General features: G+C 33.3%; 7 protein-coding genes and 1 pseudogene across 8 annotated transcripts; all 8 read left to right on the top strand.

The window, feature by feature from the left end:
• Positions 1-394: 394 nt before the first annotated feature.
• Positions 395-6140, top strand: TVAGG3_0678550 (helicase protein; the record flags this gene model as incomplete). The annotated part of the gene is made up of 1 exon (XM_001581169.1): positions 395-5662. One exon carries the CDS (start codon positions 395-397, stop codon positions 5660-5662), a length of 5268 nt encoding a protein of 1755 aa, XP_001581219.1.
• Positions 6141-7915: 1775 nt separating this feature from the next.
• Positions 7916-8548, top strand: TVAGG3_0678540 (uncharacterized protein; the record flags this gene model as incomplete). Its single annotated transcript, XM_001581168.1, has 1 exon — positions 7916-8548. The coding sequence occupies one exon, from the start codon at positions 7916-7918 to the stop codon at positions 8546-8548; it is 633 nt and encodes a 210-aa protein (XP_001581218.1).
• Positions 8549-8629: 81 nt separating this feature from the next.
• On the top strand, positions 8630-10615 carry TVAGG3_0678530 (uncharacterized protein; the record flags this gene model as incomplete). The annotated part of the gene is made up of 1 exon (XM_001581167.1): positions 8630-10615. The coding sequence occupies one exon, from the start codon at positions 8630-8632 to the stop codon at positions 10613-10615; it is 1986 nt and encodes a 661-aa protein (XP_001581217.1).
• Positions 10616-10870: 255 nt separating this feature from the next.
• On the top strand, positions 10871-12643 carry TVAGG3_0678520 (biological adhesion protein; the record flags this gene model as incomplete). Its single annotated transcript, XM_001581166.1, has 1 exon — positions 10871-12643. The coding sequence occupies one exon, from the start codon at positions 10871-10873 to the stop codon at positions 12641-12643; it is 1773 nt and encodes a 590-aa protein (XP_001581216.1).
• Positions 12644-12832: 189 nt separating this feature from the next.
• On the top strand, positions 12833-13681 carry TVAGG3_0678510 (biological adhesion protein; the record flags this gene model as incomplete). Its single annotated transcript, XM_001581165.1, has 1 exon — positions 12833-13681. The coding sequence occupies one exon, from the start codon at positions 12833-12835 to the stop codon at positions 13679-13681; it is 849 nt and encodes a 282-aa protein (XP_001581215.1).
• A 1184-nt stretch (positions 13682-14865) lies between these two features.
• On the top strand, positions 14866-16509 carry TVAGG3_0678500 (amino acid permease family; the record flags this gene model as incomplete). Its single annotated transcript, XM_001581164.1, has 1 exon — positions 14866-16509. The coding sequence occupies one exon, from the start codon at positions 14866-14868 to the stop codon at positions 16507-16509; it is 1644 nt and encodes a 547-aa protein (XP_001581214.1).
• A 758-nt stretch (positions 16510-17267) lies between these two features.
• On the top strand, positions 17268-17954 carry TVAGG3_0678490 (oxidoreductase activity, acting on NAD(P)H, oxygen as acceptor; the record flags this gene model as incomplete). Its single annotated transcript, XM_001581163.1, has 1 exon — positions 17299-17871. One exon carries the CDS (start codon positions 17299-17301, stop codon positions 17869-17871), a length of 573 nt encoding a protein of 190 aa, XP_001581213.1.
• Positions 17955-18047: 93 nt separating this feature from the next.
• Positions 18048-18208, top strand: TVAGG3_0678480 (annotated as a pseudogene). The gene has a single exon. A coding segment is annotated over exon 1 (161 nt).
• Positions 18209-18246: the final 38 nt, after the last annotated feature.

The following is an 18246-nucleotide window of genomic DNA, read 5'->3' as shown; positions in this document are numbered from 1 at the left end:
AAGATATTATGAAAGTTTCTGTTAACAATAGTGATATCTTGATTGTTTTTCCTTTGAAATTGCTAAAATTGATTTTTTCCATAAAAAAATTCATATGTCTGAATTTTATTTTGAAGTACGATAATCAATACATTATTATTAAATAAACGGCGGTTTTATGCTACGCAGAATTTACTCAATTGAATTCTAATATCGATGTAAAAATCCCAATGAAATATCACCTTTTAGCGGATATTTTCAACAATAAATTGTGAGGACAAATATTCAATGTGAAGAGTTTTATTTGGAGAACAAGCAGACCTATCCATCAAATAAAACAATATTAAAATAATTTCGCGATCGAAGAAAAATTATATAAAAAATTTCAAATACAATTATTTTTTTGAAAGGATAAATGTCTAAGGCTCGAGCTAAACTCAAGCCAAAGAATTATACAGCAGGAACTGTTGACGGATCTATCGCCGAGAGGAAAAGAAGCGAAATGGATTCAAAAGAAATCACTGTTCAGAATTATAATCGTGTTGTAAAAATCCAAGAATCGGATCAAAGCTCGGATGGTGAATTCATCCCACAAAAAAGAGAGGATGGCGAATCTAACCCCGAAGCCGATTCTGATGAAACATTATCAGATGATCAGGAAGACGATCCATATCAACAGCAAGAGAAAGACATTGATCAAATTCTTTGTCTTACCAATGATAAGCCACGTCCAGGCTTTCTGGCATTTAGAATTAATCAATCTTTAATTCGAAGTAAAATTTATCAAGACTACCAACTTACAAGCGAATTGCAAACGAAGAAAATGAATGATTTCAAGAAATCCACCAACTCAGGATTATTTATTTCCAATTTAAATCCCGAATTAACAGAACCACTTTCGTCTCCATTGACAATCGACTGTCTCTTCATCTATCGTATTATTTCTCACAAGTCTAATCAAAACGTCGCACTTTTAACATCCGAAATGCTCGATAAGAAAAATGTAATTTGCGGATATCCGATGGATACTCTTCCTCCTATTGACCATATGAAAGTTTTTACGACACCTCTCCAGAACATGGAAGACACCGAATCGTCATTTCTTTCTTCGGATGGAGTTTTTCATATAAATAATTCGAAATCTCGCGATGAAACCGAAAAGGATGGCTTTTTGATAGCAGGTGATGCAGATGCATACTTTCTTGTCAAATGGAAAGGCCTTGGAGAAGAAGATGCCACATGGGAAAATTATAATACGATTTACGGACTCGAACCATCATTATTCTGTGCAGCAAACATGGCTGATTTCAAGAGGATGACGAAAATTTACTGGAAAAATACAATCGAAATGCCAACCAATACAATCGTTGAAAACTTCGATCCCTCTATCGAACCATTACCGCTCATGCATGGCATTGAACTTACCGAAGCCCAACTTAACGCTTACAAATTCATAATGGAGAAATTTAGTAAAAACGAAACCGCCGTCATTCGTGTTACTCCAACAGCAGGACGAACAATGTCAGTTGCAGCTTTCTTAAATACAGCAGTCAACAAGCTAAATCATAAAAAGCCAGCGATTATTATTACGGATCATGTAAATTCATGGTATACAACCTTTACAATTGCCACAGATCTGTATGTTGTTGACTATTCATGTGATAAGATGTCAAGAAACATCATTATCAACAAGGAAATGGTTGGTGATAATCATGCAAAATTTGATGTTTTGATTATTACCCCAGATGTATTAGTATCCAGTACAGAATCCATTGGAAGTGTTAAATGGGAGTTCATTGTCATGGATAAGCTCGAAGAATTCAAATTACCACATTGGTTAACAAAAACGCCATCTCACAAAATTTATTTCTTTGATTATTCACTTGACACCATCACAATTCCGCAGAAGAAGTTCGGTATCTTAGAAATGAACCCTCCAGAGAATCCATACAAAGAAGAAATTTGGGTTATCCCTGATGTCGCTGCCGATGTAATTTTCAAATATCTCAAGAAATTACTCAAAGGAAAACCATATCGTCATTACGACTTTTTCTCATTGTCTTATTTGTTACAAACTGCTTATTCACATCCGTTTTTGATTCCTGAATTACGTGAATTGATTATTTCACTCGAAAACGATGACGAAGAAGAGGAAATGTCAAAAGAAGATAAAATAGAACTGATGGGTGATGCTTCTGAGAAATTTATCTGTGTTTTACATTTGGCTTTGGAAGCATTTAATGAAGGAAAAGTTGTAGTTGTTGTTTGCAACGGTTTCAATATTATGAGATTGCTTAAAGAGTATTTGGATGAGAAAGACATTCCATCAGCATTCTTGAATTCTCCTTTGACAAGTGAATGCTACCACGAAGATTTCACAAAAGGAGTTTTGTTTATGACAAGAGAATTCAATTCTAGAGAATATGAAAAACTTGACATCAAAACCGTTATTTTCTATGACATAAATGACGAGTTGTGGAAAGATTTGATACTCGGAGATTTCATGAGAATGAAGTACAACGCAACAATCATTAGATTGCTTACGAAAGATTCCATCGAATTACTTTATTTCGGACATCTTCTCGAGAAGGGTGAATTCGAATGTCATAATCTCGAAAGAAACACTGCAGAAACATATGTAAGATACGGAATTATGTCAACAGCTCCTTGGAGAAAATCACAGGATATGGATTACACGAAAATATATGTTACATATCCAAACGACAACAAAGAGTTGATTGAAAACTTTTTGAATACTCCGAGATCGAACATAAATATTGAATTTTCTTTCTGGTCAACTTGTTTCACAAAAGAAGACAAATCCCTTAAATTGAGCCAAGAAAACAAAGAGCAAATCGATACTTCTCAGTGGACAAGTACAAAGGGAAGAGAACTTCTTGATGCAGTAATGAGATATGGTCTGTTTAATTGGACACAAATCGCAAGATCTGTTTCAAAACATGTCGATGATGCAAAACTTTTCGCAATTACTTTGTTGGCTTTAATGTCAGGAAAAGTAACATCAGGAAATTACACTTATTTGAATTATTACTTGGCAAGCAATCTAAAACTTAACTGTACTCCAAAAGACCCAGCAGAATGGAGAAAGAATGCAAAGAAAATTAAAAATTTGCATAGAGAATTAGCCGATCAGGTTTTGAAAGAAAATCGAACATTTGGCAGCTTTGAGAAATTCCTTGAAGGCGCGAACCAAAAGATCATCACAGATGCCTACAAATCCTTCTCCAATGGACAATTCCCGAGACGTTATGCCACACGTAAAAATGATTTCCCATCTCTTGAAGAATTCAATGAAATTATTAATGGATCAAGACCAATAACAAGGCAAACGATGCCTCTTTACAATTGTGTGATCAATGATGTTTTGTCAATGGCATGCCACTACGAAAAACACACTCCTCCGTTGGATTTCATCAGAGACGTAATCAATAATTTCGAAAACGATGAAAAATGGACGGATTCACAAGTAAACAGAGTTTTCCAGATGTTACAAAACTACGGAATTCCAACAGATGACGACGGAAAAACTGATCCGTTGGAAGTTATCGCTCTTTGTGAAATTTTTGACAAATTGCCAGATGACATCACTTCATTTGTTGAAGGATTCCTTCTTGAGATCTTGAAGTTCCAGCACGGACAGTTCTCTTTGGTCATTCCAAAGAAATTGACTCACAATGAATTAGTCATTGAAATTTTGGCAGAAAAAATTTTACAACATCGCTCAAAAATCATCGCAATGATGGCGGCGAGAAGGTGTGTAAATGAGCCAAAACAAGTCAACTACAACTTGACAAATGCTGGTCCGAACTGGACGAATGAAACTGATGTTGCAATGTTCCAATTCGCTTGTCAATATGGTTTAGATCAAGCGAGAATTTATTTCGATGCGAAAACATCTGAAAATTACAAAGGAGCGGATGTTAAATGCTCGAAATCAACCATCAATAAACTCAACGCAATTCTTCCTGCAAGACCTTCTATCTCAAGAAGAATCGCGTTCATCGTTCAAACAGTTGCAACCACTGCACGCCCGTCAAGTCGATCGTTATCGTCATTCAAAGACGATAAAAACAAAGAAAAAGAAAAACCAACAAAAAGTAAAAAAGTGACACAAAAATCGAAAGAAACCGAAGAAGAAGACAACAATAACAATGAAGAGGAAGAAGAAAACAAGACGAATGTTGAAATAGAAAGGAATTCATCGAAAGAAGAAGATAAAACAGAAGAAAGTGAAAGTTCTAAAATTGACATCCAATCCGATGAACCTCTTTCTGAGAATAACATTCCTACACCACCAGATACATCTGAAGAAGAGAAGTCTGCTGTTTCTATTCGTCCTCCAACACCTCCACCTCCAAAAGAAAAACCAAAACCGAAACCAAAACAAACATCTCCAAAAGAAAAAGTTGTTTACGAGAAAATGCAAACAAGATCGATGAATAAAAAGGCTACAAGACATAAAAAGATCCATTTATTCAAAGAAGATACCGAAGAATACGAAGAGAAAGAAGAACAAAACAAAGAAGAAGAAAAGAAAGAGCGAACACCAAAACAAAATATTGATATAATTACTCATCCAATTTTAAGTCAATACTTAAAGAGGAGTGGAAGAGGACGTGGAAGACCTCCTAAATATCCAATTCCTGTCTTGCAGAACAATAAAACACCAACTTCTTGGGTTTTGCCTCCTCCTGATTTGACAAAAATCAAATCAGCAATTAAAGAAGATAATTGGTACTCTGATATTTTGTTGGCGCTTAGAAGGAACCAAATTTCATTCTTTAACTTGTTCCAGTTCATAAGAGAAGGAGAAGTTTCTGGAAAAGACATCAGTCGAATTATTATTGAAGCGAAATTCCCACAGAACATTTTGATCCAATTGTTTAGAGAACACAAAGTCAGTGATAAGAATTTCTTCAAATTATTGGAACAGAACTACATTCAACCTCCAACATTGTTCCAGATGTTAATAGAATTACTTGTTCCTCAAACAGCTCTTCCACAAGTCCTTTCAACTGTTTTGTCGAGCTTGCCGCTGAATCATGAACAAGTAACTCATTTGACACAAATGTATCCTCAAACAGTTTATGAAGTAAACAGAATCATCGAGAGAATGCAAAAGAAAGCACAGCAGAAAGCTGAAGCAGCAGAAACTAATGCTGTTCCAGTTAAACCTCCTGAATTACCAGGTCAACAATTTGTTGTTCCTACTAAACATCCAGAACCAAAACCAGAGAAACCTCCAGAAGCAACAGAAACAAGAAAACCAACTTATACTGTTTTACCTCCACCTCCAATGGAAAATCCAACGAGATCAACAATTCCAGAACCAATTTTCCAGCCACCAAAGATACCACAAATTGCACAACTTCCTCCACCTCCTTTTCTCCCTCAAATTGCTCCAAATAACATGCAGGTTCCAATTCCTCCTCGGTTCCTTCCAGTTCCTCAGCCACTTCCAGGACAAAGTATTATTTATGTTCCCGTCAAAAGAGGAAGAGGTCGTCCACCTGGCTCTAAAAACAAACAAAGGAGTCATAAGAGGGCTGTTTTCGTCGATATAGAAAGTACCGAATCTTCTGGTCCTGATGATGAAGTCACTGAACTTCCAAAGACAAGGGCTCAGACAAGAGAAGAAGAAAATGAAAATAATAAGCAGTAATTTAATTAAAAAATAATTGTTATGTTTTATTTAAATTCAAAAGGTTTTTTAATTCAAACTTCAAAATAATATATAGAGTAAGAGAAATAAGTTGCAGAACAATATGAAACACATTTGGTGAAGAGCACGCAGTTACATTTTCCCAAAAATGATACAACTGAGAACATATAATTTGAAACATACTTTACCATTATGTGATTATCTATTGAAATGTATTATATGGGTTCCTTATCAGTAATACGAAATGTTTCAATATATAAGATGACTTGAGAACATGATTTATTGTTATTGAAATATTATTGATCAAAAAATAAATGGATTTTCCTTTAAAAGTCTTTGATATTTGGAAATTTTAGGAATTATAATAGATATTTTCATATTTGGAATTTATGATGTTCTTGAGGAGAAGAAAAATATATTAAATTTCTTCTGTTTTTTAGAGTTTTTTATTTTTTTTTTAATTAGGGATGCGTTAAACACGCCATTTGACCGGGCGTACATTTTTTTTGTTCGCCCAAAAATTTCGCCATTTGAGAAATTCAAAAATTAAAAATAAAATCTTAATCTTGATTTTTTTATTTTCGTGATTTTTTTGAAACTTACATAAGCGATGAAATACTTTTTTTTAAGTAATCGTTTATTATATATAAATATATCTTAATAAATTTAATTCCTTAAGGTAGAGCGTGTTCAAATTTAAAATCTCATACAATATTTTCTTAATGGCGTATTTTTCTGAGGTCCCCAAATAAAGGTGAATTCAAAATTGAGAACTCCAAGGCGTATGGCGAGTATTCAAAAAGTACGCCACTTACAAAATATTGAATGTGGATTATCAATTTTTTGGCGTGTTCAATTTCAAATTTTGATATTTATGCTTATTTTATTCAGTATAATGCTAAGAATTAAAATATAAAATTCATAGAATTTTTCTTTGAAAATATTTTACATTTTTATTAGACCACTCCTAGACTAGTCATCAGGTTATCCTCAGATCATCCTCAGACTACTCCTTATCAGATTACTCATCATCCTCAGACTACTCCTTAGACCCTTCCTCATCAGACTACTCCTCAGATCTTCCTCATAAGACTCCTCCTCCAGATCTTCCTCCTGAGACCACTCTTCAGACTATCCTTAGAGTCCTCCTCATCAGACTAGTCCTGAACTAGATCCTCAGACTACTCCTGAAACTTACTCCTCAGATTATCCTCAAAACTACTCCTCAGTCTAATCCTCAGACTCCTCCTCAGATTATCCTCAAACTACTCATCGGTCTAATCCTCAGACTCCTCCTCAGATTATGCTCAGATTATCCTCAAACTCCTCAGATTATCCTCAGATTATCACTTTACATATATATATCGATAACTAAATAATTACTTATTATACTTTCTTTATTTTTTTTTTAATTTTAAAATAATATTAATATATCTTTCTACGTTTAATGATGAAAAGAGAAAGAGGAGTAAAAAGAGGAAAGAGAAAAGAAAGAGAGAGAGAAAAAAAAGAGAAAGAAAGAAAGAAAAAAAAGGACGGCGATAATTTTGTATTGTTTTGTTATTCGGCCGAATGGCGGGTACAAAGTAGCCGCCATTCGGCCCCAAAAATGGCGTATTATTCTATTTTTAAACGGTCATGGCGTAAAACCGTCGCATCCCTATTTTTAATTTTTTTTCCAAAAATAAAGTCGATACATTTTAAGCGGTATTGGATTTTGTACAGCCCTAGTACTGCGTAAATATTATAGCCTATTCCTATTTCTTTGAAGTAGAAAAAAGATCTTTGGAAAATCAATTTATTTAGGTAGTCTGTGATTGTTATGAGATACCATTATGATGTGGAAAGTATGAGTGATATATTGCAATTTCATCCTTTCAAAAAATCAATGAATCTAAATTGAATATAATTATATTCAAATTTGATCAATGATCAAAATTCGATTTTTTAATATAGTTTAATACAAATCAATTCAATGATTCAGATTTCAAAAAATTTATTTTGAATGATAAATGTAAAATACAACCTTCTCAATATTTGAGAATCTATTCAAATTTAAGACAGATAATTTGGTTGAGCAATACAATAGAAATATATCAAAAATATTTTCAATATTAAATTTTCTGCTCAAAAATAGATAATTCAATTAAAATGAAAAATAAACAATTTTTCTTTCTAATGATACTCTGTGCGTATTAAAAATACAAAAATCTTCATCTAATCCAAAGTCGATTATTTTTTGAGGCTATTTGAATGACTACACCAGACAGGAGTCCTTCCTCTTTTGAGCAAGGAAGGCGCCTTGTCAAGGAAATCAGTAAGATACCAGTCAATCCTGATATAGGTAATGATATGAAAACCCTTTTAAGCAAAAAATTTTTGGACCCAATCAAACAACTCGAAGATATTGTGAATGAGACAATGTCAAAAGAGTTGTGGGAAGAAACAGTTAAAAATATAAGTTTCACTCCCCTACAAAAGCTAGGATGGCAAATCATTCAAAAAAAAAACGAAGGTAAACAACAATTTGAAGAAATAATTAGCGAACTAGAAAAAACTAATCAGTTAGTTTGCGCTATACAATCAGAGCTTGATCAGACAAAGACTCAATTAGCAAACGGAGCGGTTGATTTCGAGTCTCTATCAACTGATCGACTAAATGAAATACATAACAAGATTGATGATATATTAAGGAATAGAACCCCATCAGACAATCATAATCAATCGAATATAACTAACAATAATTTAAATATTAACGAAGAAAAATTACAAGAACTCATAAGGTCCACATCTAATGAGATATTGTCTACAGAGATTCATAAACAATTAGAAGATTTAATGAATTCTGTCAATGATAAAATTTCTCAAAATGGTGAAGAAAAATAAACAGAGCAACTCAAATACATAAAATATGCAGTAGAAGAAAAAGATAAGGAAATTGCTCGTCTTAAACAAGCATTAGAAAATATGTCACAAAATTCTGAAACAAAACAATCTCAAATCGAGCAGAAAACATCCGAAATAGAATCATATATACAAAATCAAACTAATAAACATACAGACAATCAACAAACTACTAATGAAATTAATCAACAAAATCAAAGCGAACAAAGATTAACTCCATCGGAACAATACCAATCAATTAATATACGTGATAATAATAGTGCTGAAAAAGCAACAGTTTATGATGAATTTGAAACTGATTCAATAATTGACGAGAGCCAACCATTAGATCAACAAATACAAGCACTTAAGCATGCACTAGAGAATACACATAAGCAAAATATAATGTACCGAGAAAAAGTTCAATTATTGAAAGATCAAATTGGTTTAATTAACGAAACAAACAAAGATCTACCAAACCATGCCAATGAATTAAATACAATGGACGAAATAAACGAAGCTATTAAGAGTAAAAATCAAGAAATCGAAAGACTTAAAAATATCATACGAAATCTATCAAAGAAAGATAATGAAGATGGAACAATGTATGTAAAAAGTCGTGATATAGCATTTAGTGATGAATTAATTGACGACGGAGCTGTTGATGACAATGATGAAATTTTCGTTCAAGAATCTAAGTCAAATAAGAAAGAAATGACACCAAAAGATAATGAAATAAGTCCAGTTATAGAAAGAGCAATAATGGACTTAATTGTATCAACAGGGGAAGAAAATATCGAAGTAAATGACATGGATGAAAATGAAAAAGCTGAATTAATTGTCGCAATGAGTGAAGATGCAAAAGGAAAAATCGCGGAAAAAGATGCACAACTCTCCGCATACGAATCTCTCATCGCCGAACTTCGTCAACAACTCGGTCTTCTCCCATCCGGTGAATCACAAGAACCAACACATCTCACTCCAGAACAGATCAACGAGAACCGTGATAGCATCAAGTCTGCTATTGAGAGCAAGGACAAAGATCTTTCATCATACCGCGATGCCATTGATACAGTTGAGTCATCATTAGGCATTGTCAGTCGTGATCTTCCAGCATCTGCTCTCGAAGAAAGCTCATCTGCCGCTGAATGCTCCGCCACATCTAGTGCTCCAGAAGACTCTAGCTCACGCATCAACGAGTTTATTGCCAACGCACAGAAGCGGAACGAGTCTAAGGATGCTACTATTTCTAACCTTGAGAAAGCAGTTCTTGATCTTATTGCCGCCAGTGGTGAAGATAAAGTTGATCTTGAAGGCGTCAGTGGACAAGAGAAGTCTGAAGTTATTTCGGCACTTAGTGAGGATGCCAAGCAGAAGATTGCCGACAAGGATGCAGAGATTGACCAACTTAAACTCTCCTATGAACAAATCAAATCGGCATTATCCAAACCTCTTGAACCAATTTCTCCTGATACGGAACAATCTTCAGTACTCTCTAATGTTTCTCCTAAGAAACAAAGTCAAATCTCAGAACTCAATAACGACACCAAAGAAGTCCTCTCTCACATTCAATCTATTCTCCAAGACTCAATCGACAAGTCAAAGATGATACAGTCTCTTCAAAAACTTAATCAAGAAAGTTCAATCTCCAACCAAACCAAAGATGAACAAATTGACAACCTAAACAATGAGAAATCAAAGCAAGCTGAACAAATCAATCAATTGGATGAGAAAGTTGCAGAGCAACAGAAGTCAATTGATGAATCCAAATCTCTCAATGAGAAACTCAAGGAAGAAATTACAAATCTTAAATCCTCTTCACAAAATGACAAGCAAACAATTAACAATCTCCAATATGAGTTGCAAAAGATTAAAGATCAAACAACAGATCTTCGTCAAACACTCGACAAGGCCAAACAAGCTCTCGTTAAACTCCAAAATGATGGCAAATCCAAGGCAGAAGAAATTTCCAAACACAAATCAGAAAATGAATCTAAATCCAACGAAAACAACGATCTCAAACAAGAAAATGGCAAACTCCAGACAGAAAACAATAATGTTAAACAATAAAACAACAAACTTCAAAACGAAAACAACAATCTCAAACAAGAAAATGGCAAACTCCAGACTGAATACAATAATGTTAAACAAGAAAAGGACAAACTTCAAAGTGAAAACAACGGTCTCAAACAAGAAAATGATAAGAACAAAGAAAATATCAATGAGTTAAAGAACTCTTTGTCACAATTGCAGAAAGCAACAGGAATTTCAGAACAAAACGCTGAACAATCACCGAAACAAATTGCTGATCAAATAGAAAATGCAATGAAATCTAAATTGACAGCTCTTGCAAAGGCAAACATCGAACAAAAGAAACAAGCCGAGAAATCATCACAAGACTCTAAAGCCAAATATGATGCAGAAATTGCAAATCTCAAACAACAACTTGATGCAATCAAATCTGTTGCAAACATCGAACAATCTACACCAGAAAACATAATCCCAACTAAGTTACAACAGATCTTACAAAACAACCAACAAGAAAATGAGAAACTTTCTAAGGATCTTCAAACAACTAAATCTGAAAACGACAAACTAACCAAAGATTTACAGAATTCCAAGTCAGAAAATGAGAAACTCAATAATGAATTGAAGTCAACAAAGGCTGATAAAGATAATTTGTCTAAGGAACTTCAGCAATCTAAATCTGACAATGAAAATCTCGCTAAAGAATTGCAAACAACTAAATCAGATAAGGATAAATTAGAAAATGATCTCAAATCATCTAAATCTGATAACGAGAAACTCAACAATGAATTGCAATCAGTTAAATCAGACAATGATAAGCTTAACAACGATCTTCAACAAACTAAATCTGAATTACAAGCAGAGAAGATGAACAATGAAAAGCTTAACAATGAGAATGAGAAATTGTCGAATGATCTTCAACAATCAAAGAATGAAAATGAGAAATTGACTAAAGATGTTGAAAACGAGAAGAATAACACGAAGAAACTTGCTAAGGAACTTATCACAGAAAGAGCAGCAAACAAGAAGATTGTTCAAGAAATTGAAACTGTTAAACAAAATGATCAAAAGAATGTTGACGAGTTACAAAACGTCAAGTCAGAAAACGAGAAATTGAAGAAAGAATTAGATGCAGAAAAAGAAACAAACAACAAATTGTCTCAAGAACTTTCTACATCTAAAGCAAACAATGACAAACTTTCTCAAGAACTCTCAATAACTAAAGCAAATAATGACAAGTTATCTAAAGATTTGGGTGAATCTAATACAAACAATGAGAATTCCAATGAAGATCTTTCACAAGAGAAGGCAAAGAACGAACAATTAACTAAAGATTACAATGATCTCAAGGCCAATAACGACAAATTAACTAAAGACAGTGTTAAATTGGCCAAGGAACTCATTGCAGAAAGAAACAACAGCAAGAAAATTTCACAAGAACTAGAAGCAGCCAAATCAAACAACGACAATCTTTCCAAACAATTAGAACAAGAGAAATCCGTGAAAGAAAATATTTCAAAGGATCTCGCACAACAAAAGTCCGAAAACCTAAATCTATCCAAGCAATTGCAACAAGAGAAATCAAATAATGAAAATCTCAAGAAGGAAATTGAAGAAGAAAGAACTGAAAACCAAAAGCTTCAAAGCGATCTCCAAAATGCAAACAACACAATCAATTCTATTGAATCATCATTAGGTTTGTCACCATCACAGAATGCAGATGAAGCAAAGAAGAACTTAGAACAAGCATTGAACCAAAAGAACGACAGAATCAAGATGTTAAAGAACGCTTTAGTTTCTGTAAACAACGAAATGGATAAGAGATTAGAAGAAAAGCAACCAAGCATGACATCATCATCCAAACTCAACTTAATCTTGAACAAGAAGGATGAAGAAATCTCAGATCTTAAGAAACAAATCGAAGCTCTCAAACAAGAAAACTCCAATTTAGTCAAACCAGAAGAACTCCAAATGTACAAGAAAGCAGCAGCTAAATTAGACAAAATGATTAGATCATTGTCACCAAATGGAAATGATCCGAATAAGCCAACACAAGAAATCTTTAATTAAGTACAAACAAAGATTGCAAATGAAGATGATGAAAGTTTGAACGAATTGAAGAAGAAACTCCAAGAAATCTCTGGATCCAAAGCAGAAATTCCACAGAATGAAATAATTTCTCAAGCATTGAAGAAATTGGGAGAATTAAATGACCAAAAGTCAACATTGATCAAATGGGTCAAACAAAGCAAAGAAGCAATGTTCGCCACATGTCCACAACTTCAAGCAGCATCTGCGAAATCAACTTTGCCAGCAATTGTCAAAGTATTCACTCAGAAAGTTACAAACGATGTAACTAAAGCTTGTTTGAGTGCAGCAGAAAAGAAGTTCAAGGAAATCAATGAAAAACTTGAATTACACAACAAGAAGATCGAAGAACTCTCGAATTACATCAGAAACTTGATCTCCTCTACCAAAGAAAAAGAAGGTAAAATGAATGATGCAAGACACGCAATGAACACAATCATTGATACTTACAGACATACACTCAAATCTTTGTTCCCTCCAGCCATGAATTTGAATCCGCTTTCCAAATCCAAAGACATTGTTCGCGCTGTCAATAAATTACAGGCTTTGATGTTCTCGTTATTCCCGCTCATTCCAGGAATACAGCCACCAGAGAAGCCTCACATTTATCTCATGGCCGTCGCAATAAGAAGAATCATTGGAAGTGAAAGAAACGAAGATGTCGATATCAACAAAGATATTTCACTTTCAGAGCTCAAAGCAATGCCAATCAACAAGTCAAGATTCTTCTACTACGAAGGAAAGATCCATGACTTAGAAGAACAGTTGAATGGTGTCATTCCTATCGAAGAAGTTGGTAACATGGCAGGAAGAATCATTGGAAGAGAGAACCCGCAAATCAAGACAAGGAAACAACTCGTTGATCTTTTACAAGAAATTACTGACAAATACAGTACTGCAGGACAGATTGCTGAGGAATACAACGATTTCAAGGAAGCCACATGGGCTCTCTTGAGAGGTATCGAAGGTGTTATTCCTGCATCACTTGCACCACTTGTTCAAAGATTAATCAGAAATTAAGAAAAAAAAAGTATATTTTATTTTAATAATTGTTTTGTTATATTTATTTTAAAATTGTATTGTTTATTAATCATTTAGTATTTCAACAATAATATCCAAAATTAGAAAAAACTTCTTCATTTACAAATATAGAATCAAATCATATTTTTATCTCCCTAAGGATCTATTTCAGATAATATTTTGTTTATTTATACATCTGATAAAAATTGTCGCAAATTTGAAATTAAATTGTCAAAGAATAATACGAGCATTATCTTAGTAATTGATAAAAATTTAGCAACGTTAGAACTGTTTTGGATTTGGCTCTATTTTTTGCCAATTCGAATCTTATGAAGGTTATAAAGCACCGTATTTTTCTGTTCTGATGCTATTTGCAGGATTTCTAAAATGATCTATATTAAATCAAGCATGAAAATTCTTTGTTGAGACCAAATTTTAAAAATATTATTTAAAGGAATCAGAATTATGTTATTTCAATTGCATATGCATTATTTAGATAGGCTGGAAAATTATTTTATTGTCCGAAAGCCAAAGGCAAGTATAAAATACTCTCCAATCAGCTATCGCTTTCTGATACCATTCAATTTTATAAAAATTCAACAAGACTCTGTTAATTGAAAACCATAATATAGAGACAGCCGATATCGAAATGATTCGATGATTGTCAAACCGAAATTATTTTATATCTCCAAATGACCAAACATAAAGAATAATGCTTATAACATGTTGAACAATATTATTCTATCAATTTACGTTGATTTTAACTTTTGCAATAAAAGCGGATAAAAATTCTTATTAAAAATCTAGGATTGTGTTTGTCTCATATCAAAGATCAGAAGTCTTTGATATTTTTTGATTGCTTCGATACTTTACAAAGCAAATTGATCAATTCAAAATTGAAAGCTTCGATTTTTTAAGTACATATAGTTTAATTCACTGACCAATATTCAAGAATATTCTTAGATAAAAGTGATTTTCAAAATTTCTCAATAATCAATTAATTGAATACTCTCCTATTTATTTTGAATAATTTACAAGTTCATAAATGGATCTGTCAAGATGGCATGACATTAAAAATTGCTTGGTTTAATGCAAATATGCATAACTTATTTCAATAATCATTTGTCTTTGAATTGACATCAGAAAACAAAAACTCATTTAGCAGGTCATAGCAAGAGAGATAAATGGATTCAAAGAATATAGCGAATAGGAATAATGATGTACAGGATAACTGTCAGTTAGCGTCAAGCGATGTTGATGTTATAAAATCCGACTCTTCAAATAACAGTTCTAGCTCAAATGTATCGATACACCTTGAGAACAATTCAACTCCAGAAATATCTACCAAAGAAGCACCAAAAACGCTTGCAAGAGGCATACAGTCATGGCATGTCACATTGATATCACTCGGTGGTATTATTGGCTCATGTTACTTCCTTGGAACAGGTTTAACGTTCAGTGAGATTGGTGCCCTCCCTGTTTTGATTGCATATCTTGTTGCAGGAATTTCAGTTTTTGGAACAATGCAATCTTTTGCAGAACTTCTTGTTAATCTTCCACGACATGGTAACTTTATTACATATAACAAGAAGTTTTTAGGTAATATCCTTACTACAGGCATTGGTTGGGCATTTTGGGTTAATTGGGTTGTCTATTGCCCATCGGAATGTCTTGCATTCTCATATTACTTAAATCATTTCTATACGATCCCATTCAAGAACACCGCTTGGAGTTCTTTTGTTTGGGGTGCAATATGTCTGATGGCTTTAACTGTTTTAAATCTTTTCAAGATCAAATGGTTTGGCCATGTTGAAAGTGCAATGTCAATCGCAAAAATTGTAGTTATTGTTATTTTTGCAATTATTGCTTTCTTCATTTGGTTTGGAGTTATCGGAAAGAAAGTCCATCCGTTTACAGAAGAAGAAGTTGGATTCATTGGTGGTAAAATCATTGCTCAGGGAGAAGGTTCTCTTGGTAAGAGATTATTCCATCAGGGCTGGTTGATTATTATCACTTATATGATATTTATCCTGGTTAACTTCGAAGGAACTGAGATTGTTGGCCTCGAAGCAGCCGAAACAGAGAATCCAGACAAAAATATTCCGAAAGCGTGCACAAACGTTTCCATTCAGATTGTACTTATTTATATTATCCCTGTTATTGCCTTAGTCCTTATTGTTCCTTACGAAAAGGCCAACCTCGACGAATCCATCTTCGCATATGCACTAACATCATATGGATTGAAGTGGGCTGGGCAATTGTTCACCTTTGTCACCTTGATTGCAGCCTTCTCATGCGCTAATTCAGGTCTTTACGCATCAGTGAGATGTGTATACGGTTTAAGCAAAGAAGGATTAGCTCCAGAATTTCTCTCAAGGCTTAACAAGAACACCATTCCTCTGAACGCAACTATTTTCACCCTTGTTTTCATTTGGGCCGTTTTCATTTTCGGTTTCATGACAGAAGCTCTTGGCCTATTTGGAAAGGGTGGCAATTCATTTTATGGATCATTACTTGGAATTAGTGGCTTCACAGGAACATTAATGTGGGCAGGAATCATTATATCCCAAATTATTTTCCGCTTCAAGCTCAAGAGACGTGGATATTCCATTGAAAAAGACTTGGTTTCCAAGGCCTTCCTTTATCCATATCTCCACATCTTTTCAGCAGTAATGCAAATTGCTGCTATGATTCTTTTAATATATTTAGCGATGGTGGATGGGTCATATTTGTCATTTCTTTGGTGTGTTTCATTCTTGCAATGGGTATTTATGCAGTTGCTGCATGCCTTGGTAAGACAAGAACTGAGATTGAACCAGAAGAAATGACATTTGACAAGAAATATCCTCCACTTCTTGATACAAGACTCGAAGACTTAGATGAAAATGACACAGCTGAAATATGCAGAGAATTGTGAATTTAACAATTCTCAATGATTAAAATTTATATTTGAAATTGATCAAATATTTGGACATTTTTGCATTAAGAGTTATCAATTTGCTCATATTTTCAGATTAAGGAATTATAGTAATGTGAAAATCCATAAAGCTTTAATTTTAAATGAATGACACGATGAAATTATAAGTTTAATTCAAGAATAAATTATTAGCGAATAAAATTTAGAGTCTTTTATAGATATATGCACGCTTTTATTGTTTCCAGTGCATAGTGAGCATAAATATAGAGAGAATTATGCCGCAGGCCTTTATGGCATTAAAAAAAATGAATAAAATGAAGCGATAATTCAAATGGAAATAAAATTTGGAAACTAGTCAAATAATAAAAATTAATAATCAGAGGTTCGCATTTCTTCCTTGAAATTCAGAACAACGGCTCTAAGTTTTCATTTCTCATTGAATTGTTTACTCAACGAAATTTTCTTTTATGAAAATTGATGCATTTATAATACTGGCTCATTTTGAACGATCGCATTTTTAGATTCTCATTCAAAAGCTTATCATTCAATTATTTGGCTTGATCGGGATATTTGTAACTATATATTACATACTTGTTATTTTTAGTCAAGATTTAAAAATCTTATTTTCAATTTTTAATTGAATAATTAACAATTCAAAGTTAAAATTTTAAATATGTTCGGTCACTTTTTTACAGCAATTATGGGTATCAACGTTAGTGCTGTTTATCATGGTTATCTTGGAGAAGAAGAGGCACAGATGTTCGTTCAGAAATCTTATTTCACATTGAAGCAAATTTATATTCTATCCCAGAAGTACCGCCAAATGTCAAAAGATTCAAGAATTAACTTAAATGATTTTGAAGTTGCAATGAATATACCAAATCATCAAATTGCAGAAATCTTGTTCAAGATTATTGATGATGATGGTAGTGGCGAAATAACGTTTCCTGAATTCGTTGAAGGATTAAACAAATTCCATCCAGACGCACCGTTTGATGAAAAAGTTAAATTATGTTTCCAGGCTTACGATGCGGATGGCAGTGGCAACGTTTCCGCTGATGAAATACGAAATATTATACAAATTTCACTCAAAAACAACCAATATCTTGATTTCACCGAGTCTCAGATAGATGAACTTGTTTCACAACTTATTGACACATATTCGAGAGACAAGAAGGAACTCACTTTTCAAGAATTTTACAACATGGTATCTAAAGCAACTGGTGTCATTGAAGCATTCGATATCGACACTGATCAATTAGTTGAACAGTAATTTTTACGTTTTCATTCTAATTTGATTTCTATTGTTTTCCTGTTGTTTCTTATTTTATATATATTAATTATTGATTTTGGGAGTAAAGTTTTAATTTTGCAAAAATATGCATATTGCAAGCATCATACTTAGCTTTATCGCATATTCATTTTTTAATATCAATCAATATATAACTATGGCTCAGGATATTTGTTTGGTCCTGATGTCTGCAACGAGTTTCTTGAGACTAATGGCTTCGATCTTTTAGTTCGTTCTCACGAATCTTATTCTAAAGGATTCGACTGGGTTTTTCAGAAATCTGGCGAAGAAAAAGATAGATGCATTACAATCTTCAGCAAAATACAATAATAATTTTTACAAAATAACATAATATTA

Source organism: Trichomonas vaginalis, chromosome III (genome assembly GCF_026262505.1).
Source record: "Trichomonas vaginalis G3 chromosome III, whole genome shotgun sequence".
Taxonomy (NCBI): domain Eukaryota; phylum Parabasalia; order Trichomonadida; family Trichomonadidae; genus Trichomonas; species Trichomonas vaginalis.
Note: the sequence above shows the minus strand (reverse complement) of the source record. Positions and strands in the feature narration are given on the sequence as shown.